This window comes from Takifugu rubripes, chromosome 21, assembly GCF_901000725.2.
Source record: "Takifugu rubripes chromosome 21, fTakRub1.2, whole genome shotgun sequence".
NCBI lineage: Eukaryota > Metazoa > Chordata > Actinopteri > Tetraodontiformes > Tetraodontidae > Takifugu > Takifugu rubripes.
The window spans coordinates 13303193-13328765 of NC_042305.1; the positions used below are offsets into that span (position 1 = coordinate 13303193).

The 25573-nt window shown below is 45.9% G+C and overlaps 4 protein-coding genes across 14 annotated transcripts in view; 2 read left to right on the plus strand and 2 right to left on the minus strand.

Moving 5' to 3' along the window:
• The window catches only part of ank1a (ankyrin 1, erythrocytic a), a 64657-nt gene extending 46653 nt beyond the window's left edge, over positions 1-18004 (plus strand). For 2 of the 4 annotated variants that reach the window (XM_029829570.1, XM_029829572.1), the window contains 21 exons: positions 462-582; positions 739-817; positions 1067-1182; positions 1264-1488; positions 1742-1896; positions 1978-2189; positions 3544-3748; positions 3871-3967; positions 4061-4289; positions 4401-4529; positions 4614-4733; positions 4814-4898; positions 4982-5056; positions 5304-5435; positions 5543-5695; positions 9400-10036; positions 10159-10495; positions 12067-12150; positions 12322-12474; positions 13289-13385; positions 14873-18004. In XM_029829570.1, coding sequence (XP_029685430.1) covers positions 462-582; positions 739-817; positions 1067-1182; positions 1264-1488; positions 1742-1896; positions 1978-2189; positions 3544-3748; positions 3871-3967; positions 4061-4289; positions 4401-4529; positions 4614-4733; positions 4814-4898; positions 4982-5056; positions 5304-5435; positions 5543-5695; positions 9400-10036; positions 10159-10495; positions 12067-12150; positions 12322-12474; positions 13289-13360 — 3416 coding nt within the window. In that variant the 3' untranslated portion in view covers positions 13361-13385; positions 14873-18004. Of the gene's footprint in view, positions 1-461; positions 583-738; positions 818-1066; positions 1183-1263; positions 1489-1741; positions 1897-1977; positions 2190-3543; positions 3749-3870; positions 3968-4060; positions 4290-4400; positions 4530-4613; positions 4734-4813; positions 4899-4981; positions 5057-5303; positions 5436-5542; positions 5696-9282; positions 10037-10158; positions 10496-12066; positions 12151-12321; positions 12475-13288; positions 13386-14872 lie in introns of all 4 variants that reach the window. The other 2 variants (XM_029829571.1, XM_029829569.1) reach the window with 2 other exon arrangements.
• Positions 18005-18044: 40 nt separating this feature from the next.
• Positions 18045-20981, plus strand: LOC101071696 (eukaryotic translation initiation factor 4E-binding protein 1-like). 4 transcript variants are annotated; one of them, XR_003886598.1, is made up of 5 exons: positions 18045-18360; positions 18540-18693; positions 19270-19452; positions 19585-19687; positions 20858-20981. XR_003886598.1 is itself a non-coding variant. In XM_011615697.2 (4 exons), the coding sequence occupies exons 2-4, from the start codon at positions 18576-18578 to the stop codon at positions 19614-19616; spliced, it is 336 nt and encodes a 111-aa protein (XP_011613999.1). In that variant the 5' UTR covers positions 18100-18360; positions 18540-18575; the 3' UTR covers positions 19617-20137. The 4 variants fall into 4 exon arrangements, 1 of the variants encoding a protein (XP_011613999.1); XR_965444.2 differs by having other exon boundaries at positions 18073-18435; positions 18540-18696; XR_965443.2 differs by having other exon boundaries at positions 18188-18360; positions 18540-18696.
• A 99-nt stretch (positions 20982-21080) lies between these two features.
• spaw (southpaw) lies at positions 21081-23089 on the minus strand. The gene is made up of 3 exons (XM_003974889.3): positions 22673-23089; positions 21539-22332; positions 21081-21467 (listed from the first exon to the last, which is right to left on the minus strand). The coding sequence occupies exons 1-3, from the start codon at positions 22938-22940 to the stop codon at positions 21315-21317; spliced, it is 1215 nt and encodes a 404-aa protein (XP_003974938.1). The 5' UTR covers positions 22941-23089; the 3' UTR covers positions 21081-21314.
• Positions 23090-23230: 141 nt separating this feature from the next.
• On the minus strand, positions 23231-25510 carry dguok (deoxyguanosine kinase). Of its 5 annotated transcripts, none has more exons than XM_011615702.2 (8): positions 25299-25510; positions 24996-25155; positions 24808-24917; positions 24469-24668; positions 24198-24345; positions 23998-24113; positions 23709-23808; positions 23231-23600 (listed from the first exon to the last, which is right to left on the minus strand). In XM_011615702.2, the coding sequence occupies exons 2-8, from the start codon at positions 25084-25086 to the stop codon at positions 23574-23576; spliced, it is 792 nt and encodes a 263-aa protein (XP_011614004.2). In that variant the 5' UTR covers positions 25087-25155; positions 25299-25510; the 3' UTR covers positions 23231-23573. The 5 variants fall into 5 exon arrangements, with proteins under 5 accessions (XP_011614004.2, XP_011614003.2, XP_011614002.2 ...); XM_011615701.2 differs by having other exon boundaries at positions 24996-25170; XM_011615700.2 differs by having other exon boundaries at positions 25277-25510.
• Between the last annotated feature and the right edge of the window lie 63 nt (positions 25511-25573).

Sequence of the window (25573 nt, forward strand, 5' to 3'; positions counted from 1 at the left end):
CAGGTGAAGTGTAAAACAGTAGATTCTGAGCTCACGTGAGTGGTGAGGTGCCTTTGTTCCTGTCCTGCTGCATCGTTGTACTTCTAAGGAGAATAATAAGCTGCTTCTTCTGTGTTGTGAGTTGATTATGTATGTTTTTTTTTAGGCCTTTTTTGCAAGGATTAATGTCTGTAGAGCGGATGCTCTTCAAAAACGTAGCTGCTGTCGTATTTGGAGGTTCTTTAAGCTCGTCAGAGTCTCCGCAACGATTCCTCATCGTAACAGTTTTTCCGCCTCTAACGCTGTGTTCAGAGCATGGCCTCTATCGTCTCGTGTCATCAGTCTGGCTCTTAAATCACAGATCCATCTCCTAATGCCAGTGTTGCCGCATTCTCTTAAAAGTTTAACCACCGTGTTTTTTTTCTTCTCTTCTCTTTCACCAACCTGACCTGGGTCTCTCTTTGGCATGTTGTTCTCTGAAGGAGAGGAGCTCCTGGGGACAGAAGGGGCCAGGTACATGAAGATGGATGACTTGAAAGACCATGATGACGATTTCCTCTCCCCCAAGAAATCACTGGCGTACGAGAGAGGGCTGGGCACAGCGTAAGGGGGGGCTGGGTGGGGAAGCAAGCTAGAGAGCTAAGCTAGCAGCCACAAGCTAATAGGTTCTGTTGACGAAAGGGGAGGCACCATAGACACTAAAACACAGGCAAAGAGCAAAGAATGATGATTTGTGATTTTCATCTTTTTTTACAACAGGAATTACTCACCTGCCATTCCGAGGATACCCCGAGTGTCTCCGGAGACCGTTGTCCTGAAGGAACAGGAGATGGATCAGGTACTGACGACGACCAAAAACTGCAACAGTATCCTGCAACTCAATGTTGCCATTTAATCAGCGTAATCTGAAGTTTATTTTCATTGCAATGGCCCATTCACTCTTTAATGTAAGCTTTTAAAATTCATTTTACTGAGCAAATGCTGCTTTTATTTTGTTTTATTTTGTCATACTGTACGATCTCTTCTGTGATTCTGTGTTATTTTGAAAAGCTCTCAATGTTGTTGCTCGTCTCACCGTCTCTTGTAGCAACACACTCCGCTTCCATTGCCCAAAGAATACGACGACGACTCGCTGATCCCCAGCAGCCCCGCGACAGAGACCTCGGACAACGTCAGCCCAGTGGCCAGTCCCATCCACACTGGGTGAGCGGGAAGAAATGACGCCTCATTTGAGTGAACCTCCTTTTATCGTGGAGTCTGAGTGTTCGTGTGCTCCTGTCACAGTTTCCTGGTCAGTTTTATGGTGGACGCTCGGGGTGGCTCCATGCGTGGCAGCAGGCACAACGGCCTGCGTGTCATCATACCCCCCCGGACCTGTGCGGCACCCACCCGCATCACCTGCCGCCTGGTGAAGCCTCAGAAGCTGACCTGCCCTCCACCGCTGGTGGAGGGGGAGGGGCTGGCCAGCAGGATCATCTCTCTGGGCCCAGCCGGGATGCAGTTCTTGGGGTGAGGAGGCAGCTGCCTTATATAGATTATAACACTTAGCTTACTTTAAAATGGCCTCAATAAAGCAAAGGAACACAAAACCTTTGCAAATATCTTAGACCTCATAGTGCACAAACATAATTTGACAGGATTATTCAGGGAGTTGGGGATCTTGAAGCTCACACGCTGAGCGTTACAACAATAATCCCCTTCATAAATATTTCAGCTGACTCCGTTCTGCTTGTTCATTTATAATTTTGCGTCTGCTTCACAGACCAGTGATAGTGGAGATCCCTCATTTTGCCTCTCTGAGCCACGGCGACCGAGAACTTGTGGTGCTGAGGAGCGAGAACGGCTCGGTCTGGAAAGAACATCGCAACCGCTACGGCGACGAGGTGCTAGAAACCATCCTTAATGGGATGGACGAAGGTAGGTGTTGTCTTGCCTCCAGATCGACCTCAGTCTCACGCTCAAACATTCCACGCCATTTAAACGCGCCGTCCTTCTCAGACTTAGAAAGTCAAGAGGAGCTCGGCAAGAAGAGAATCCGGCGCATCATCTCCACCGACTTCCCCCTCTACTTTGCCGTTGTTTCCCGAGTGCAGCAGGAAAGTGATCTGATCGGGCCAGAGGGAGGCTTGTTGACCAGTAAACTGGTGCCGATGGTCCAGGCCACGTTTCCCGAGACGGCAGTCACCAAACGAGTCCGTCTGGGGCTGCAGGTGAGGTGGGACGATGAGGAGGAAGGAGAAGAGAGGCCGAACTGTTGATGTCGGTGTCGTCTGAATAAAAGCATGTTTGAACTGGAATGAGTGTCAGTTAAGTCATCGTCACTGTGTTCTGTTGTTTTTGCTTTTTCATTATTAGAGGACCTTTTAATTTACACCGTGCATGCACACTTATAAGGACTGCTTTTTTAGTGCTGGTATGCCTCATCTTCGCTGTTTCGCCTTTTTAATTTCATCCCTGTGTTTATCTTCTGTATTCTTGTGAAAGCCACGGACATGTTGGATGTTGACGGTACCTTATGTCATATGAAAAGGCTCAGGAGAGCAAATGATTGGTTTCCCTGAACTAACAGGGTTGATCTTTAGTCCCTTTCTGTTACAAAGACGCACCAAAGACAAGAAACACATTCAACTGCAGGAAATACTTATAACACAAGTATTTACTGCCTGATATTCTGTATGTGACATCATATTCAATCAAATTAGTCAGTTGCTCAAAACTACTTGATCATTTCATCAGGACGTTCATTTTTTTCTTATCACACATATTTATTTTAACATTTATTTATTTTGACAGTATTGTACTTTATTTTCTAATAATTCAAATCGTCATAGTGTTTGTTCATTCTATGTTTTTTCTCCAGTGGTTTTATTGGTTTCATGTGTTTTACGTCTGGAAACAAATTTTGTTTAAAATCTGTTTTTAATATCCACTTTTCTTATTTCTGATCTTTTTTTTTTTTTTAAACAAAACAAAACAACAATTCTAATTTAGCTGGGAATATACTGCAGCAGGTAGATAGAAACACATTAGAATATCTTTTTGCCAGTAAACTAAAATGACCACTAAATGGACCTTTTATGTTTAAGAAAAACTAATGACTATAACATATCTATACATATCTAACGTGTCTAACTTGCTCTTGTCATCACCGCTGCAGTAGTGATTGTATCTTAATGTAAGATGTCATGGATTTATTCTTAGTGCTATTCCGATAATTTAATACTGTTACAAACACATATTTAACTGAATTTGCAGGTGTAGAAATTAAGAATTAACTCTGATATCTATACTGTTATGATTGTAACTCTTATGCTAACATGTTGCCACGTTTTGCAATAAAAATGAAACGTTTTAAAGTCTCTCAGCCAAGCTGTGTTGCTATTGATTTTTTCCCCCCAAATCAGTGAGAAACTTAATTCTCTTTGGAATTTTGTCTTTCTCTTCTCCCTCATCCTGTTTTTTCTTGCGTTCCTTTTTTTTTAACCTCATTTTCTGCCTCCCTTCACATGACCCACCTGCTACCACGTCACACCCCCACATCTCATCCGCTGTTTTAAACCTCAGGCTCAGCCGGTTCCAGACGAGCTGGTTGCGAAGCTGCTGGGTAGCCAAGCAAACTTTAGCCCCGTGGTCACCGTGGAACCACGGCGGCGCAAGTTTCACCGACCCATCGGACTGCGGATCCCGTTGCCTCCTTCGTGGAGGGAGAGCCCGCGGGACTCTGGGGAGGGCGACACCACCAGTCTGCGTCTCCTCTGCTCCGTCATAGGTACAATTGCGAAAGATTTAAAGGGAAATGTTGCGATAATAAAAGTTTTTGCCACCATCGGTCTCTTCGTGAATACTCCTGAAAGCTGGATTAATGAGTGTGACCTGTCCCACCCTCTGTAGGTGGCACAGCCCCGGCCCAGTGGGAGGACATCACTGGCACCACCAAGCTTTTGTATGCAAAGGACTGCGCCAGTTTCACAACAAATGTTTCAGCACGGTACATCCAGCCTCTAACACACTCGCTACGTGACGCAGCACAGAGGAGGCTCCTAACGACGTCGTGTAACTGCGTGCCGTCGTTTCCTCTTAGATTCTGGCTGGCAGACTGTCCTCGGACGGCGGAGGCCGTCACCTTTGCCAACCTGCTGTACCGAGAGCTGTCGGCGGTGCCCTACATGGCCAAATTTGTGGTCTTTGCAAAGATGAATGAGACGCGCGAGGGCCGCCTGCGCTGCTACTGCATGACCGACGATAAGATGGATAAAACCCTGGAGCAGCACGAGAACTTCACAGAGGTGGCTCGCAGCAGAGACATCGAGGTCAGCGCACAGACGCCACCGATCCATCGATGCCATAAACGCCAGTTTGCAGTCACGTTGTCTGTGGAACGCTCAACTCCACGCCGTTAATGGCTGTGTCGCACCTTCCAGGTGATGGAGGGCATGCCGCTTCACCTGGAGTGCTCAGGGAATCTCATGCCGGTGAGGAAGGCCACCCAGCAGCCTCGCTGTTTCAGCTTCCAGGCCTTCAGAGATAACCGCCTCCCTGTCACTGTTAAGGTGCAGCCTTTAGCCGTTGTTATTTGTTGGCGCCGCGCCACTCGACCCGTGCTTCGACCTAACGTGTGTCCCTGTGCGTTAAAGGTGAGAGACAGCAGTAAAGAACCCGCCGCATTGCTGTCTTTCCTCCGCAAATCCACCAAGTACGAGGACAGCCAGCATGTTCTCTGTAACCTCAACATCACCATGCCCGCCTGTATCAAGGTGAGATAACATCACAGCCTCTTTGGTCAGAGTTTTCTGTGAGATGGAGATTTCAGGGTTCTTTGTTGTTGTGGGTGCAGATTATTGGCGGTGAGGACCGGCGGCGAACTCTGACCCCCCTGGCTTTAAGAGAGAGATATAGTGCCCTCAATGAACCTGCTATGGGTATTTCTGTTACATCCATGCTTGCTGTGTTGAGGGTATAAGTTCATTTCCAGGCAGATGTTAAGTTGTTCTGATTTGTGCAGCGTCCATGAGCGCCATGGAGCGAACGGAGCTGAAGATGGCTGTGATCGCCGAGCAGCTGGGCCTGAGCTGGGCCGGTAAGCGAGCGGGTGCAATGCAAATACGGTCTCATGTGTTGCAAATCTTTCCGTGTCTGACAAGCTGGATCAGCCTGTTAAACAACATTAGACCATGGCAACCAGCCAGCGAAACAAATAAAGTTCTGCTCTCCAGCCAGGAGCCACAGATAGACTGAGGCTGAATCAGGGGTGGCAGCTCGAGACTGAGCTGATATAAATGTCTCTGTCATTTATCGGCTCTTCTCTGGCTCGCCGTCCTCTGCAGAGTTGGCACGAGAGCTTCAGCTCAGCGTGGACGACATCAATAAGATCCGTGTGGAGAATCCCAACTCACTGCTGGAGCAGAGCTCTGCGCTGCTCAACCTGTGGGCCACCCGGGAGGGCAAGAGGGCAAAGAGTGAGTGGGACTGTAACTTTTCCTTTGAATGACAGGTATTTGACGCGGTTTGTCCAGGTGAACCACTGTCCTGTCCTTTTAACCCCGTCTCCTTTGTGCCTCTGCAGTGGAGAGCTTGTACATGGCTCTGAAGAGTATCGACCGCATGGACATCGTCAACATGTTGGAGGGCCAGCCTCCTCAGCCAGCCAGGCCGGCCTCCCGTGACACCAGCAGGCGCCGACACGAGCGAGAGCACCTCTCCCCTGGTATGACCAATGGTGAGTTCAGGCTCCCATATCGTACAGTTGTCCCCTTCCCCGTTTGGCCCTGACCTTGAGAAATTTCTTCAAAACACACACAAATGGCCCTCAGAGGGCGAGGTGAGGTCTTTTTGACTGACACATGATTGACAGCGCTTTTCTCCGGACCACCGCTCCATCCACATGCAGACGGACTCAGGACACTCCTACTGAACTCCAGCCTCTGTAGCGACGCCATTAAAAAGATAGCAAAGAGTGAAAAAAACAGATTAAAACACAACAAGGGCATCCAACGACAACCAATCCAAACTGAGACGTGCAATGTTTCCGTAGTTCTGGTACTGATTCTTTGATTGTATTCACCATTTTAAGAATAAGAGTGATATTTAGTCTATATGAAGAAGCTGTCATACATGACCAGTTCACATGAATCATGTTTAGTACAAATAAGCTTATCTGGCTTCAGTCCTTCCTCCTTTTACTCATGGTTCATATCCTTCATCTTATTGACTCCATTTTCACCTCTGGGCCTTCGTGAGCTCTGCTTCCATCTGGGACTGGTTCTGTTCCGTTCTCCATGCCTCCGATGAATCAGTCTCAACAGGTTATGTGAAAACTGGAGCAATATTCACAGATGTTTTTTTTTAAAAGCGCATAAAGATACGACCATGAGGGCTAAAGGGTGAAAAGAGAGACGCTCAGATCACAGCAGCAGTGAATCTGATAACCGCAGACCTGCTGACCTGCCTGCTTTGATTTCAGGGTCCTGCTGGTAATATATTAACAAAAAAATCCCCGCTGATGCCTTGGTAGGGGACACTTTTCTCACGTGCACAATAAACAGAGATAATAAAATCTGTAAAACTACATAAATAAAATAGGTAAATAAGGAGAGCAGATTAAGGACGTAATTGGCTATATGAATGAATAAATGGCACAAAAAACTTTTAATACAACAAAATAAAATAAATAAAGCAAAAACACTGTCCAGAGTGGTGGATACCAGTTGAAACCATCAGTTCTTTGTTTAGCTCTAGCTTTCTATTTATTTATATTTAGTAAGTCAAGTCGAGGCACCAGGGGTGGTACTACCCAACAATATAATATTTTCCTCTTTTTTGAAACTATAAGAATGCTCCTAACATAACATTGGGGCTGAAGACGTCTCCTCTGTAAGAGGACACTTCTGTCCTCGTTGCCTGCGGCTGCATGGGAGGTTCTTGGGGCCTCTGCAGGGCTGATGTTGGTGCGTTCCGTTTTGTTTTAGCGGCCCTGTCCTCCTGTGAATCTGTCCCTCTCCACGTGGTTTTTCTGGATGTTACCTGCAGCCTAGCCGTCCTCCTCTCTTCCTCCTTCTCACTCCTCTCCGAACTCTGAGCTCATGCCGGCCTCGTCTTGGTCCTCGACCCGCATCTTATTTTGCCAGTCGTTGTGCATTTCCCTTTGTTTTGAAAACTCCACCTTTTTCAGTGTCTCCTCTGTGACTAAAGCTCTCACACAGACTGTGTGCTCAGCACCCACTGGGATGGGGGAGGTGACCCCCGCTCTCTCTCTCTCTCTCTGTTTGGTCTTCTCTCTGTCTCTCCGTCTCTTTCTCTGTTTCTGTGCACTCGCATGTGGCTTTGGCTGCCTCTCATTTGTGCACTCTTGTGCGTGTTGCATGCACACACACTCAGCAAGGTGCACCAGCAACACGATGGCTCGAATGCTGCCTCAGCAGACAAACGTCTTTGCATGGTGGACATACTAAATGACCCCGTCTGTCTTTGTTCCTCCACTACTGACCTGATGCATGGGATTGTTTAGAAAAAAAATCCTTTTTAATGAAATATGTTCCCTTTTCATGTATGAATGTTGTGGTGGTGTTTAACAAATGGGAAAACTGTGTCCATCTGTTGGGCTATTTTGTGTGTAAATCTTTCTATTTTTTTGTGATAGTCAGTTCAATATTGCCTCAGTGTAAATGTGCATTTACTGCAGCTCATCAGTTTAAGTTGTATACTACTGTATACCCTTGGTGTTTTATGTCTTCCATACCATGTCTGCACAGTGTTTCAGTGCTTCCTGCATAGATACGATGTACTGTGTTTGCTCTTCACTCTTAACAGTACATTTTTTTGATGTGAACATGATTCCTTGTTTATCTTATATTATTGTTTGTCTAGTCGGGCGACGGCACTCTTCATACGACTCACAAAAGTCCATTTGTCATTTCTATATCTCGTCCTCAGTCATCTTCTCATACAAAAGGCAAATTTAGTGACGTCTTTACAAACATGTGTGGAACAATTATTATTTTTATGGAAACTGACATTAGGATGTCTAATGCACGTGTACATTTCATGCACACACACAAATCCCATATTTTCGATATACTGTACATTTAGTGCTTGTTTTCTTTCTCAACCTTGAATTTTTTCTGTAAACCTTGTAAATTTGCTTTCATTTGATATTCTTAAAAACGACTGCAACAAGAAACAGGCGGTTCTCTTTGCAGTTTATCTGCAGGCTGCAGCTGAAAGTAGCGCCGGAGCTTTTTCGGTCTTCCTGCTGTCACAAATATCTCCTGCAGCCTCAGCAGTATTTAACACAACTGCCAGTTGTGACTCCAGTTACAGTCCAGGCTGTTTGTGCGTCCTGTATATATCAGCCTCTAGTGCAGCTCTATTACAGCTGCCGCTCATGCCTGCACTTTATCATATAATTCAAATAAAGCATTTTCCTATTTTTAAGGGGGTATTGACGTCGTCGTTACATGTTGGTAGATCTAATCCAGAAACCATCTGGCTTGGAAATGTGCACCGTTGTGCAGGTTCTGTTTCCTGGACCAAAAATGCAATTTTGCCATAAAGCTGTTGTGAAAGAGGAGTGTAAGAGGAGTGACCTGAGTCCTCAGCACAACCACATGTAACTTTTAACACCAGCTCTCTCGAGGCAGCGTCACTGTTCCTTTCAGGACACAATGAAAACGGTACGGGGTCTCTCACCAAGCAGTACTTCCTGATATGTATTTCTATGACTGCTAAATGGATTCCATTATTATAATAAATCTGTTGTTAAGTGTTTTGTGTGGAGGGTTGGAGGGAGCTGTTATGTTTGTGCACTTAAGGAGAGAGAGAATGTGGTTGCCTGCGTGCATGCTATCCAGCCTGACAGCAATATTAACCTGCCTGTCTTTCTGTTTGTTTGGTTTTTTTTCTTGAGTGTGTTTGAATGCATGGGTGTTTGAGTGTGAGAATAAGTGTGATCATAGAAAGAGTGAGTGCGTTCTCGGCATGTGTGTGTCCCTGCTGGACAGGTATGTGTCCTGGACCCAGTTAGGGGGTGAAGGCATTAATCCCTGTCCATGTCCCTGCAGGTAGCAGCCAGCAGCGCAGCAGCAGCCAATGCCCAGTCACAACTTCACCGTCAGCCTGGCTCAGCCCGTCTGGCTTTGTCTGTTGCTGCTGCCGCTGCTGCTCGTGCCATCAGCCCTGGCTGAACGAGCTTGACAAACCATCTTCTGTACACTGCTCTCCTGTTTAAAGCTTCTTGCACCTTTACTCCACCTGCTATTGTTTTTGTCCTGCCTTCTATCCTACTCCCACCTACCCCTCCTCCTCTAGATGCCCAGCTCCTGGGCAGGGGCACTTACCCCCTCCCGGTTTCCCGGTGCTGTGGGGTGAGGTGTGGAGCGAGGCGCGGGGCTGGGTGTCAGTGTGCCTCTCTCTGTCTCGCTCCAGGTTACGGTCTGGCGCAGGAAGAGCTGCTCTCGCCTGCATCCATGCAGTACAGCCTGCCCTCCCCACTGGGTTCTGAGCCTTACTGGCAGGAAGTCTCCAGTCTGGACTGTGCACCCATTGCCACCACAGAAGAAGACACCCTCATGGAGATGTCTGATGTGCAGGTGTGGCCATCAGGCAACAGCCCCTCCTTGGTTCCTGTGGAGGACTCTTCACTGGAATGCAGCAATGCTGATGATTCCGAGGGTCTACTCGGGCTGCCCTATGGAAGTCTTGGTAGGCCGGCTAGTCAGGCTAGTGCAGCCAGCGGTGGGGGCGGGTTGCTTAGTGGCTCCATTGAGCTACCTGAAGACGATTCAGAGATGGGCGTTGACTCACTCAGCACTGCCACACCAGCTTCGCTCGGGGGTACCATCGCTGGGATGAATCTAAATGGGCTAAACAACGGTCAGGGGTCAGAGGCAAGTTCGGAGGCATCGGCATTCACCAGTACACCTGGTGGAGATGGAGGAGGAGGAGGAAGAGAAGGGATGGGCTCAGCGGAAGGGCTTTCTCTTGTTGCAGGACAGCAGAGGGTATACACTCGGCTCAGTGAGTCCCCTGGTCTGGGCTGTGTTGCAGATCGAAACTGTGACAGGTAAACAGGTCTTTATTACTTGTCTCTGAGTGTTTTCAGTCTAATTAGAACTTTTCTGACACGGACGTTCTCCCAAAAGTACAGGCATACCATATCCCAATTCATCGATTCTCTCTTTTCAGGTCAGGTAGTGGTGGAAATGGTGGAGGCTCCCTACTTTGCTACCTGCAGGAACAGACAGGCCAAGGATGGATCACAGAGCAGACACAGGCCTGGGCAGGCAGTCAAAATAAAACAAGGCAGGCCATGGACACCATGATGTCTTCTGTGTGCAACGCTATAGATGGAGAACAGATTCACATTTCCCAGGAGGCTTTGATTCAGCCTATGAGGGACATGGGACACTCAGAAAGCTTACGAGGCCATTTCAGAGGTACCCAACCCTTCGAGAAGGGGTTAGGCTTCCCGCACAGGGTCCCAGAGTTGAGGGGCTGGGATGACATGCGCCTCACAGGCCAGGTAAGGACCGATCTCTCAGGAATTGAAGATACATTAAAACTAAAAATAAACAGGCACAATTTGTGCTGGTCAAAAGCCCAAGGTCAAAGTTTAGAGTGATCATAAGTGATCTGTCATAATCACTCCCAAACACAGAGGATAAGGCCCAAGATAGTCACATGCAGCTTGCTTGTCCAAATATAGCAAGTATTCTCTGCCCTACTCACGTTACATGATCCCTGTCCCACATGATGACTGGCACACCACCCACAGCTCACTGTAAAGAAAATTCTTAGCTGTTAAAATGTTTTTTTTTCGTTGTTTGCTTTGTTACATGATATATTTACTCTATATCTAGGTATTTAGCTTTGTTAAAACTCAGTTGGAGTCAGGGGGAATTTGCAACAATCTATCTACATACTACTTTTACGACAATACTTATGTGACGATTGTGTTGATGAAAATGGGTGAAAATGGTGAGGGCGAAAGAAAAGGTTTCTTCGTGTTCATACTGCAGCATCCGGGGCAAAATGGGGCAGTATTTAAAGCCCCCTGATCACATGATCAGAGAGAGAGAGAGTGAGGAGGCAGGGGGTAGTGGCTTTGCAAGGTTAGGTGGACATTCCTGACCTTAATGTAGGAAGGAGAAGAAATAAAGACCCGGGCACTTGGCCCACTAACGCCGCAGAGACTGACATGAAGTGAAAGACAAAAAAAACCCAAAGTGCAGCTGAACCAGCGACAGGACAGCAGCCATTTCCTCTGAGGGTGGTGGCAGTAGGAATCTCTGAAGGATCCGTGGGCGTGTTGTGCAGCTTAGTGGAGTTCACTTGCTGATAATCGGTGTGCAGAGATGTGGGCCCTGGTGACGGAGCTCCTCTTCAGCTTCATTCTGCTGGCCTTCCTGGTCATCTGCTGTCAGAGCATTCACAACATTGCCAGCGGCTCTGTGCGCTCTGTCTTCAAATACATACACAGTCAGCTGGACCGCGAACTCGGCGAGGTCGAGGGGGTGTCCGACGAGGAGGAGAACGTCACCACCAGAGTGGTCCGCCGTAGAGTCATCCTTAAGGTACAGAGAAGGAGAGACAGAGGAAAGGAGACAAGGGGTGGCAGCCATGAGTATTGACGGGACTTTGTATGTACAAAACCAAATTAAATCGTAATCCGTCCACTTGACAGTTACTCTGCAGGAGTCTAATGTCCTGGTGTTCAGCTGTTCAGAGCTCGTCTTGGCCTTCTGTGCTATGTTTGTGCGTATCTGCCAGCCGAAATGCAAACGTTGGAAGTGTTTGATTCGGCGACTCCTGTCCAGGCTTTAGGAATGTCTTTAGGTTTATAAATAGCTGTGTAGCCTCGCTGCACTTTAGGCTGTGAACAGCATTGTTACAAACCGTCTGAACCCTAAAGGAGCCACTGACGGATTGACATGACTCCTCAAACGCCGTCCAAATCCCTCAGGTTTTTCTCGTTGGCTTTTAGTATTCAAATAGTCCAGCTTGTGAACTGCGTCCCAGTCCATGTGGGGGTGTAGAGCGCAGCTGGAAACAGTTGGTGTTTGGTCGGGTACAAATGAAATATTGTGTTTACAGGGCGATGAGGTTGGAGATCTTCCCGGGGAGCATGTGAGCGAGGAACAGTTCATGGACGAGCATGGAAACATTGTCACGAAAAAGGTTGGTCACCTCACACCCTTTCAAACTGTCCTCAGTCCCGCCACATTCTCCATGCAATGATTATTAATATGATAATCATTTTCAAATTCATCACAACTCATGTTTTCGCATCTGTCCCCCCCCCCCCTCCGCTGCTGTCCCGCCACTCTCTACCACCCCGATGCGCGGCAGATTGTGCGTAAGGTTGTGCGCAGAGGGAAGGGCTCGGGTGAGGATGGGGTTCAGGACATGAGCGTGGAGGGTTCTCTGCAGGATGCCAACGAGCTGGAGGTGGATGCCGAGCAGTACATGAGCTACGCCGTCCTGGGGCGGGACGGCGGCAAGGTGGGCTTCTGGTCTGCAAAGTAGTGGGAGGAAACCTTAATAGAGGAGCTGGCAGGTAGCGAACAGGGTAATCTGGCATTTCCCAAGTTTAAAGTTCAGATTATTGGAGGTGTTTTTGTGGGAACAAATGTGTTTGTTGTAAAACACCAGGGAGGATTTAGTGCAACATTGGGATGGTTGATGGTTTGGTTGCTGCCCTGCTGTTTTGCTCAAATATCATCATCATCATCATCCCAGAGAAACATTTGCTTTCGTCTGTAATCGTTAGTTCATCTCGTTGTTCCTCATTACTCCACACTTTTATTTTTCCTTTTGTTTGTGCGTTCGCCTGTCTGATCATTTTGCCTTCATTAAATCCAAATCTTCCTGGATGACTGGGTACTGTATCACTGACGTTTTTGGAATCAGAGCCTGGATAATTCTCTCTTTATATATATTTTCCCCTGCAGGTATGCAGTCACGTGTTTTCGTCTTAATATCAATAAATCAAATTGTAAAATATGTTTTCAAATATTATTTGAATCTCTCAGACTGCCTTTGTTTCTGATGCTGTGACTGTCTTTCCTGAATGTCACCCATCACTTCTGCCTTTGCTTCACTGTTTATATATTTTTTCCTTCTCCCCCCCCCACCCTCTTCCCCCTTCTTTTTTATATCTGTCTGTCACATCTTCTCCCTTCTCCACCATTATGACACCTCTCTCTCATTTGTCCTTTTTTGTTTTCTTTAACTTTTGGCTCTCTCTTACTCACACACCCTTAACCCTCCGCTCTACCCATCCACATTCCTCACCTCCTAACTTCCCCCGATGTAGCCCGATTCTGTGGATATGAAGAAAGGTGCTCAGATAGTGAAATGTGCCAGTCTGCGGAGAGTTAAGCAGTGATGCAGACAGGTCTGCGTCTCCGCAGGTATGGGACTGACATGTGGACTCGACCATTTAATCCAGCATCTCTGGATTAAATGCACCCAAATGTGGCTGTCAGTTAATTTAGCACTAATGAGCTTGTTATGCGTTGAATAAGGGTTATAAATGACCAAATGTGGACGATCGTCTAGTTAGATGTGATGGAGTCATAGAATGTTAACAACTAAACCATTTATTTAGATTTATTTTAATAACATGAAATTATATAACTTAATTTAATCATGTTAAATGACCCCATTAATTTACAAATGTTTGGTGAGATGAGATTGGCCATTCTAAACAGGTGAGAGTGTCGGATCTTGTGTTGTATGTCTCTGGACAGGGAATCATTTTTTATGTCATATACTTTTATTCCATGCACAGATTAAACCAAACACATTAAAAATGTTGAACGATGTGTTTCTTATGATCAGTCTGTGATTGAAATCAGACCAACTAAGAAAACTCTCAGTTTAACTGTTTACATGCACACAAAGAAACCAAATTCCTGCCGTAGTTCAATAACGTAAAATGCATGTGTTCACCGTAGCATCTGCCCAGAGGAGTCCGAATGAAGCCAGATAACTCGGTTGTGATTCGACCAACACCTCCAAGAACATGGACGGCGAGCTGGCCTATACGATCTGCACGTTTCACTTATATTTTACTGACCTGGAAGCAGAAGCTTTACAAACAGCAACTGGTAGTGAGTTAGTATGGCCGAGTATCATTGGAACGGCACGGAGACACCACGATGCTTAAAGTTCAAAACGTTCATTAACAAAGTTTTTTGACTACACACATCATCCGGCTACTGCAAACTACTTTGTAGACAGAAAGTCTGGTTATTACACACCAATTGAGCGGCAAGTGTGGACCAACTTAGATGCATGTGTAAACACACACAATTAAACCACTGGAGATCTGTGTGTGTGTGTGCGTGCGTGCGTGCGTGCGTGTGCATGCGTGTGTGTGTGTTTATGTGTGCGTGTGTGTACATGTGTAGGGTCCTTAGCTAGGAAGCAGATGTTTTTTGGGGGGTTCATTGTTTTTCTCTTTAAATTTCATAGTAAAGACAGAAGTTTAAAAGGAAATGGTGGTTAGCTTTAGGTTAGACACATGAAAGCATCCTGAAGAGACAGCTGGCAGTGTTGTGAATGGTCCCTGACAATGGTCCCTGACAGGGGGCCATGACCTTCCAAAGATGGCTAATATTTCAAGCTGCTGTGTAACCCTTACTCTGTGTGTGTGTGTGTGTGTGTGTGTGTGTGTGTGTGAATGATTGTGCAGAACTAACACTGCTGCTTTATAGACAAATCCTGAGTTAAAAAGAGAGAATTGGCATTTGGGTGACGTGACCTTCAAAAGAGAGAATCTGTTCATTATTTGTGTTTGACACACTTATCTGCATGTTTTGCCAGTGATGTTATAAAAAGAAACATTTCCATAAATTTTAATTTAATTTTTTTTTTTTTTTTGCTCTCTCCACAGAGTCCTGCTAAGGATTTACCCACTTCACCAAAACCACCCTACATGGACACATGACAAGCAGCAGCTAAGCGGAGGAACATCACAATCCCGATAAACACAAACAGAAATTTAAGGCGACATACACCGATGCTATGGAAACAGTTACGGATGAATGACGAATTTACTTGTAATTTTTATTACTTTTTTTTAAAGGAAACAATTGAAAACATCTATTAGTAGGCATGATTTCATATAAAACAAAAACCAAACCCAAATGGAAAAAAAAAAGCAACCAAAAACGTGCTTCCTGTTATCTGTATCAGCATGAGTGACTGCTGCCGCATGGCCTGTCTTTAACTAAACATAATGAGGGGTAAAGGGGAGGGTCATATGGGTTGGAGGGGTCCAGATACTACTATGTGGCACAGGCATGCAACGTGGGGAACGATTATGCCCTTCTTCAAAGAGAGTTCTAGGCAACAGGATTCTCCCAGTCTTCCCCGCCATTTTCCTGCCGCAAAGATCACAAATGTGACCCTCAAAGTGCAGAAAAGCTGCAGTTGTTTCCCCTGGGTGTCAGTGTTGTACATATAGCTGTATGCACTACAATGCTCTTATGTGACTGTGTGTTACATGTGTGTTTTATGAGCAAAGATCCTTCGCAATGCCACTGATGCTGCTGTTTGGATTTAAGTATGTTGTCCCCGTTTGGTTTTTGTTTTTTTGTTTGGTCTGAAAGTGTATTTTTCTGTGTACTTTGACATCTCTGTGGGCACAAGCCCATGCAAATGTGTCCCTCTGCCTGTTTTCAGCGTTCATATTTGTCTCTCCTCTCCGTTTTAACTTTTTGACGCGACTGCAGAGGGGGGATATTTGGAGCTGGTTTGCCTTGTGGGGAGGGTGACACAGAGATATTGTGAGTGGATATTTATCTCCGCGTGCTGTTCAAAGATTTGTGTCCATCAGATATGGTCTGAGCAGCAGAAACCTCCCATTCTTGCCCTACCTCCACCTCTCAGTGTAGATGTAGCAGTCCTGCCCGTGTCCAGCAGGGGGCGGGACACCAACCTCAGTCACGTCCTGTCGATCTCATCTCAGTGCGTCACGCCCACCACACACGTGCAGCGTCTCACCGACAGTAGATGTCTCCAGATGAGGGTAGAGTAGCTGAATTGCCATTAATAATGTAGCACTGGTTTAACTGGGTTAGTGGTGAAGGGTCTGCTGCGTGGAGGCTGTGTCGAGCTTCGATTGATTGTCTCCTTAGGAGTTATTCCAAGTGTAGCAAAGGCAGTCAGTCACTAATCACTGTGATGAGAAACTGTAACACTGACCCGTAACTGTGAGCCTGAACCCTCCCAGAATGCACCTCTTCTTGCACGCCTTTTATTTGTCCGTTTTCATGAGCTGTACTTCTGAAGGAGCAATAACCGCTCACAGAAGGAGCAGGCTGTTTGTGTGAGCTCATGGGAAAATATGTTGAGTGACGACACACACGCACACACACGCACACAGAGGGTTTGGGAATTAAAGTCCATGTTCTTCCATTGCTCAGAAATGATGTCACTCATTTTCTTCATGATTGTGCAAATACCAGAATGGCTCCATACTGTGTTTTTTTTCTCACCATGGACTGAAGGTAACCTTGACAACATTCAAGCGCCCCTTGACGAAAATCTTTTGTACGTGTGTTTTAATTACTGTGTGTAATTTTAATATCATCCCTTCGGTCCTGGCTTTGAGGACGCTGAAGCTGTGACGATCTCACAGGACACAACGTCACTACTGGACAAACGGAGGCTCCCAGGTTTTAGTTCACAGGAGTTTTTTTAAAAGTTGATTTACCTCAACGAGTGTGCCATCTCACCTGACTATCAGAACAGTACAGTAAAACCTTATTTTAAATCTTGAATGCTTTATTATGAAAAATATAATATATATATAAATGTCCCAGATCTGTTGCAATAATCACCCATCAATACGTGTGTGTTTAGTCTGGCTGCACAGCCAGAGCTGAATGTATGGTCTTGATATCCTGTAAGTCTTGTTATAAAGTAGTCACCTGTGTTGGATCTGTACTTTCTAAGTGAAGCTGTATTCTCTCTGTTGTTTCGAATCGATATCAGCTATTGATCATCGACATTTATCCTAAACATACTGTACATAAAAGTCATGAGGGATGAGTGATTTAGAGAGGGAAGGGTTTAAGAACTATTCATTTCTAGCAATCACACTTTGAGATGTCACGCAGCAGTAAAACAGTGTATCCCCCCCCCCCCCCCCTTCTCTTTATTTTACAGTTTGTTCAATAAGGGCTCATCATTCATTTATGCTTTGGTTGATTTTTGAAGCAGGAGCCACTTATGTTGATGTCAGGGTAGGGAGGGGGGTAAGGACGGGCGCCTGGGGTGGTTTTTGATGGCGTGCGGTGGCTCTGATGGTTCGGTGACAAGCATTCTTCCTCGACGCAGCCTCTTTTGATTTCTTCTTGCTCCAAACCCAAGACTGAGCCAGTTCTAAGGCTTGAACTCTGTTCAAACGAGGCGTCCATAGCAAGGAGGGATGGACGACCGGTCACATCTGGATAATCCAGCCTGCACTGAGGGACTACTGCTGAGAGGACGCCATGTATCAAGTTCATGCAAAAATATTAACTGTTGCAAAAACTAGAGAACATGTATATTCCTTTAGAATGGATTGAGAACATTTACGCAATAGCATATAACAAAATAATAAGGAATGCAAATGCACACATGCACAGAAAATGTTTTTAACATAAAAAGGCTATATATATGTGAAATATATGGAAAAATATATATATTTACTTAGAATGCTATGCACCCTTACTTGTCAAATGGGATCCCAGTTATGTTATGGATGTACTTTTAGCATCATGCAGCTGTAGCTACCAAGAGACTGTTGAGTTCTGGGTGAAGCTTGCGACCTGGGGATAAAAATATGGATCTCGTGGGTATTTTAACTTTTTGGTTTGTTCTTTTTTATTGTTGTTATGGAGAGCCAAACATGAATTAAGAAGAAAAAAAAACATAAATGTAAAATCCTTTTAATCCAAAGGAATCCAAGGACATCTACTGACAATTTACTCTGTACACCAGCTCAACATTTACAAAATTAATAAAGAAATGAAATGGCTTTGTGTCGTGTGTGTGTGTGTGTGTGTGTGTGTGTGTGCGTGTGCGTGCGCGCTTTCATTGTAACAGAAATGCATTTATTTTTGAATGTGCGTTATATAAAATAGACAAAACAGATTTTAGCTCACCGTCCATTCAATAATGTATGGAACATGTACTTGTCTTGTTTTATGTCCTATGAGTAGTAGTGCGATGTTTTGTAAAATCCAGCTCAGACTGTTTATCATTGGCACAGCTGTGTTTCACCTGTACAGACATTTTATAGCAGTAGGTGGCAGGATGGTTGCGTTTGTCTGTTTGCGTCAATTTTGCACTGCAGCGTGTCTGCATGTGGCGTGGAAGTGGAGGAACCTGTGTGTAGGTGTCCATAACAAATAATTATTTAAGTTTTTGAAAACCATCTTTCTTTATTCTTCCACTTTTGAAATTGAGGTATTAATTAAACCGATACCAGCCATAGGGACATTTTTGAAAAAAAATGTGGCGTGGCCTTTGTTGCTTTATCAACCCACGACTCCTTATTTTAAATGATTTAGTTGCACCAGCAAATCCAGGACTGTTGCAGCTGAAAGATGTCCTCTGACAACCTGAAGACCACGGCAAAGGCCATCCCGACTATCCACGAGGCGGTACACACGCCCGCAGACTACTCTGCGACCCCCGGGGAGACTCTGTTCAGTACGACACCAGGTGGTAAGAGTGATTTTATCTTTTATACACTTATTAACTTCCATGTTGTGGAATGGGAATGACGCTAAACAGCTTCAATACATCACTCAGGGAAACATCGCGAGATTTCTGTCAAACGCTGTTACCGTTTGCTATCTTGGCTCAAGCTAACCGCTAACGCTAGCAGGTGGACACATTGCGCATTTTTGGCTTAGAAACAGGAATAGGTCGAGGATTCGAGTGGTGGACTTCCTCATTATGGTTGAATTGTTTAAGTTGTAAATGTGAGCCACTCCGGTTTTAATTGGGTTTTTAATTCACTGGTGATGGAACATTAGTGACATCTATCGTCCGCTGCTAGCACCGACGCTGCTGCTGCAGCTGTGATTGATTGCTTCTGAAGTGACGTTTAAGGAAACTCTTAAAATATTGTGCATTAAAATTCACAACATTGCCCCTTGTTTCTTTCTGTTTTTTTTTTTACGATTACTAAATCGTGCATGTACGAAGCTATGAAGAGCTTTGTTGTTGTTGTTGTTGTTGTTGTGTTGGCTATTGTTTAAACATCTTACATTAACCCACCTATCCACACACAAGGTACCAGGATCATCTACGACCGAAAGTTCCTGCTGGACTGTCGTGGTTCTCCATTAGCCAGGACTCCTCTGCATTACCTGCCCACCATCCCAGGGGTGACCAGTCCGTGCTCCAGCACCGAGAAGGCTCAGAACGGAGAAGCTCTGAACAACATCGGGGTACCTGAAGGCAGCATGACTGGTGGTGAGACGCTCATGTTGAGAGGAAAATCCATTTCCTGATATTACATTCTATAGTTGTCTTATCCTCATTAGTCCTGAGTTACCGTAAATTATTGGTATTTTATGTATTTGATGCTGATGTTTTTATCTTCAGGCGAAGAATCGCAGTTTGAATTGGACGTCTAAGCGTTAGTGAGTGTGAAGAGAAGATGCGTCCAGGGCGCTTCAACATTTCTCATCATCCATTTCACAAGGATGTAGGTTCATCAAAAGTATCAGTGTTGAGGATGTTGCCGCTCTAGGTTTTATGGGGGGGGCAGAACAAATATTCAGTAATGACTTTAGTTTGAAATCTTCGACTGAATGGTGGTGAAATGTGCTCTGATTAATGAAGAAAAAAAAAAAAAAAACTGAAAAAAAACCAACAAAACGTCATCCACAACATTTGCGAGCAGATGTTCAGGTCAGCCATCGTGTATTTTAAACTGATCAAGATTTGTACATTTTTCCTCAATATGTTGTTCGTCTGATTTTGGAACTAAATCAACCATCTGGATAGTTTTTTTCCCATGTACTTCTACCTCCCCCGAACCTCCTGATTCACTGAAGTCAGTGGAATTCCTCACTGTTCCCTGATAACCTCAGTGAGTGGACAATATAAAGGAAGGTCAATAAACAGCAGGAAGACTCCCTCATGTCAGCCTGATTCCGATGTGTGTTCGGAGTTTGATCTGAACTCCCACCAGCTGCCAGAGTGCTTCTCTCTAATGTTTACCGGCAAAAACATAAAGTAAATCTCTGCTGGCGATGACCCGAGGTTGACGTTCCTTGGTCCCCAGGAGGGCTGTACGGAGTCTTAACCATCAAATCTGATAACATCAAGCAGAGACGTTCCACCAGTACACACACACACTCACTCACTGTGGTAACTGGATGCAAACACATCAGGTGGGTCCAGGTTCCAGGGGAGTTCTGCCGGTCTGGTCTCGACTGCAAGTGTGGATTGAACAGTTTCGCTGATGGATTCCAGTCCGCCCTGTCTTTCCTCCGCAGTAGCGTCCTCCTCCAGACAGCGACTCCCTCCACTCCTGCTCTCTGTTTGTTTGAGGTCCAAACTCTCCTTGTCACCTTTGCTTCCTGACAACCCCCCCCTCATGTAAACAAATGCTACTGCCCCCCCTCCCTGCATCCTTCCCTGCCGTTTCAGTTCCACTGAGCATGTGGTTTTGATCAGAATCAACAAAAAGGAAAAAAGGAACCAGGTCAAATGGGACACTAATGACCTCTGATGATGTGGAATAGACCTGTACAGTTGTGTATTGGGTTTGAAAGGGGGGGGGGGGGGGGGGGTGACTGAGTCAAATACACTAAGATGTTACTGGTTTTATCATGTTCATCTTCCTAACACTCCACTTGTTCCCTGCCAGGTCACAGTGATGGTGAGACCGGTGAAGATGGGTGAGAGGCAGGAACACACGCACACGCACACGCACAGGATCAATTTTGAGACTTTAACTGAAAATGTTCAACATAAACTATGATTCCAACATCTTTTTTGCTCATTTGATTTTATTTAATGTGTGTGTATATATATAATATACTGTAGAACATAATAGATAATAATAATAATGGGGAAATGAATCATGTCAAAATAAAATGTTTAATATATATTTTTCACATTATGTACAAATATACAGCATAATGTATAAATATTTAACATTAAAAAAGGGTTTTCTCTTAGCAAAGATATATACTATCATACAGCACCCAGTATGGATGAAATTTATTCAAGCTTAAGTTATATTCTCTCACGTGCAGTTTATTATTTGAATAATAGTAAAAATAGTTGACAGTTTTTTGATAGCCGTGTTGCTGGCGATGCCTTCACTGACAGCCACACTCCTCCACTATCATGTCCTCGTGGTGCCGCAGGGTCAAATCGTCACTCTCGAAGTACAGCATGGACAGCGGGCTGAGACGCGTTGGGACACATGACGGGCAAGACACTCTGTGTGGGTGGTGATGTCGCAGGAGACTCTGAAAACAGAACAACACGTGAATAAAGCAGCGGCGCCACCGCTGATCTGAAGGTGTCCGGATCGGCTTACCTGCATGTACGCGTGGTTGCTGGGATTGAAGGACTCGTCCAGCGGCGTCGGACACTCCCCCTCGCACCGATAAGCGTTAAAGCGCTTGGGGTGAATAATCCAGGCGTCCCAGCCGATGTGGTCAAAGTCCACCCACATGTCCACCCTGCGACAAAGCGTCCTCTGGACGGGCTCTTCTTCTGCCGCTGCTGTTGCCACGGGTGACGCTTCCTCTGCTTCAGCCCCCCTCAGCCTCTCCATCTTGTTCCGTTTGTGGCGACGACCTTGACTGTCGTGATGCACGCCGCCCGCGGTGACGTACTTGGAGTTTTCCACGGTGTGTAAGAGGCTGTACGCTGCTTTACCTTCCTGGGGCTCGTTGTGTTTGGAGAAGATGACCATCACGACCCGGTTCGTGGTAGGATGGTGGAGTCTTTGTCTCTTGAGGAAGGAGCTGCTGTCTTCAGCACCACTCCCCTGGTCCACATCGGACTCTCCTGAGTCCTCCTGGCCGGCCACTCTTTCACCCTGGTACAGCCAGTACTTTAACAGAGCAGTCACGTTAAAGACCTTCCAGGAGGACTTGGAGCTGCTGGCTGACGTGCTAAAGCTCCCCAGGAACAGGCGCCCGTCCTGGCACAGTGTGTTCGGCTCACAGCTCTCCTTCCTGGAGTGGTATAAATCCACAGTGGTGCTTTTGGAGCTGGATAGAGCCGGCAGCCTGATCCGAATTTCTGCACGCTGGACGAGCTCGCTGGTAGAGACGGACGACATGTCAAATGTGACCGTCCACCGTTCGCCCACTTGATAGCAGCCTAGAGATGAGACAAAACGTTCAACAAATGAGGTCACATTTGCAAGAACGTGAGGACTCTGGCCAAGCCAGATCCCTGGACAAATGTGAAAACACTGGTGTGGGAGGTCGAACGGGACAGGATGTGTATTGAACCCCCCCTGGTGCAAGGACGTCTGAGGGCTAACATACACACCCTGTCACATAAAACACAGAAAGCCTTTAAAGCCGAATAAGCATTTTGACACTTGCAGGGCTGTAAAGAGAGAGCGTCTGATAACACAGATAATGCACCAAGCGGAGTGTCTGGAGATCGCTGAGCAGAAATGCTTCATATGAACAGATAATAACGGTTTACTCACCTCCAGCTGTGAGGCTGAGCACCGCGTCTGAACCCTGCAGCAACTCGTCATCAAGGCCACCGGCAGCGTCCGAAGACCAGTCAGCCACCCTGAATGATCGGTACAGCTGCATCATGTACAGCGGGTATCTGCTGCGATTCGCCGGGACGTTTCTGGACAGCGAACTGACCCCGAGGCCTGGGCGATGTCTGTGCTCCACCGTGCTGAAAACCGATCCAGGCGAGCAAAGGAGAAGCGTGCAGAAAACTCTCAGGATGCTGCCTTCCATTGGGACTGAGGGAGCAGAGATCTCCTTCCTTCAGCTGGTAGAATGATGCTGTGTGCAGTCAGAGCCCCGGCCAGGCCTCTTTTATAGTGGACAGCTGCCCTTTGATGACCCCCTGACTGCTGAAGGCATCTGAACAGCCCCTCTGATCATCCGAGCACATCACAGGGGCAGGGGGGAAAAAAAGAAAATGTTTATCCAAGGTCATTGTCCCTTTCAAGACCCGCCTTTTGGAAGTGTAAAAATCCACTAACAGCCCAAACTTGACACAAAACACGACCTAAATATTTTTCAAAAATAGATTTATTTATTTTAAAAAGGACAACACATCCAATACTCACTTTGCGAATGTGAGGAAAGTGTAACGAAACATACATGTAATAATATTGTTTTAAATAATGTTAGAGAGAATCCAAAAGAACATCAGTGTATCAGGACATTAAACACACATGTATTTACACAAACAATTTCTAAACTCTAAAAGCACAATAGTAAACTGTAAATTGTAACATTAAGGTCTATTTAGAAGTAACACACATTAAACTGGGTGCTACTTCACTGCGGTGATGTATAGACTGTAAAATAGATTTGATTTTAATGACAGAAGAACCATCTGTTCCCACTTCTGATCTTCATTTATAAAGAACTGAAGAAGTTCTTCACCTGGAAAAAAGAACAATAAAAATGAGGAGGGCTTGAGCATACAGAGGGCGCCCCCCTGTGGCCGTCCCCGGCATCGTAGCTCGCAGGTGTGGCTGCAGTTGTAAATACCTTTGATATAAACTGCTCCTGCACCACTGGGTCACTCTGAAACTCCGCACTGGCATCCAGCTCTAACACGGGAATGTTTTTTAATTTGTCAAAGTGTATCCTGAAAAGAGAGAGTGAACTCTAGATGACAGTATCGACATCAGGTTCCCATTCACACACACTGCTGTCATCTGATCACAGCTGCGTGACAGAAAACACCCACTAATCGGTTTTTTCCCCCCCTTCAAAACAACACATTAGGGGTGTCGCTGCCTAATTACACAGAAGATCCTATTAACACAACACTCACTCGGTGCTCTTCTCTACGAGCCACCTCTCGTGTTGAACATGCAGCATTTCCAGATAGTCCAGTTTCACTCCCTCTTCTTCCGCCCGTCCTCGGTGCTGCAGGCGCTTCAGACACGTCTGAAGGTCCAGACAATTGTCAGGTTTAGCACAGTGGAGACTATTCCTTTTTATTATTTCATTAGCATGGCTCATTTTATTTACCTCTGGTGGGGCTCTCAGGTAGATGATGCCCTCCAGCTCCACCCGGGGTCCGAACTCTTCCACCAGGAGGGAGTGCCAGTCCTGGTAGATGGCCCACTCTATCGGACTAATACAGCCCAGCTCAAACATGTTCAAGGCAAAGATGTATCTGATAGGACACGGTACATTTCAGGTTTAAAAAAACATATTCACCTACACTGGCCTTGTCCCAGTCACTATTGAGGACATTTTCTCTGTCCAAACAGCACCATCTTATCCAGGGGTCACTGACCTGTCGCTGTAGACGGAGCGCTCATAAACCTGGACAGCAGTTCCGACTGAGGTGAGCAGGTGAGCAGGAGGCGGCTGCAGCTGCGTCTTCATTCGGCTCATACAGGAATAGGTCTGGAACGTGTACGACCAGCGCGGAGGGTCCTGGTACATCATCTGCAGCAGGTTACTGACTGTGGTCTGAGGGGATCCCTGCGAGTCCTGCCAAAGAAACCGGTGGAGATTAAGATCAAGATGTACTTTATTTATCCCCGTGAGGAAATTGAATGTTTTGATGGTCAGGTTGGACCTCTGTGACTGCTGATGGGGACAGTTATGGCGGAACCGAAAAGTGCACAACCTTTGAGTTCGCCGTCTGGATGTTCTGCCACATGCTCACTGGTTCTGTCATCACCTCCCAGTCTGGACAGGCCGACTGAAGGAGTCTGGCAAAGGTCGATTTCCCAACAGCTGTATTCGAGCAGACAAAAATCACATCCGCACTGAAAACACTACTAATAACACTAAAACTATAAATCCTCTACTTACCAATGTTACCCTCAATGGAAACTCGTTTTATTTGGCCAGCAGTTTCTCGGGCACGACCGGAAAAACTTTGCTTCCCTGTTTTATTAGCCATAATATTTAGCCTGATTGTTCTCTTTCCACCTCTCAGGATGCTAGCGGTGCTGGACCCAAGTCTCCTGACCTGTACGACGCACGTCTGTATATTTAGTGTAGTGACAAGGTTGAACAGTGCGCATCGGTACATTCTTTCAAAGGGCAGCTCAAACAATTCTCTAGATGTTACGAGTTCTTTTTCATGTTACCTAGGGTGCGTCACGTGGTTACCTCTCGTCTCCGAGATGCTAACTCTTTCTAGCCTGGGTTGTTTTTCAACATGTGCCGTTCTTGTCACGCATAAATGTTCCAGTAAATATATCGATTGATGGGTAGTTTAAGCGTTCGAGTTCCTCAACTGTCAAAATCCATTTTAAAATATCGCAAGATAAAGGTATTACAAAAGTACGTCAAATCGCACTATTAAAATTTCTTCCGGGTCAGGTGTCCCTTTATTCCTTCAGAATAAAAGCCCCTTGTATATGACAATAACTCCAAACAAACTA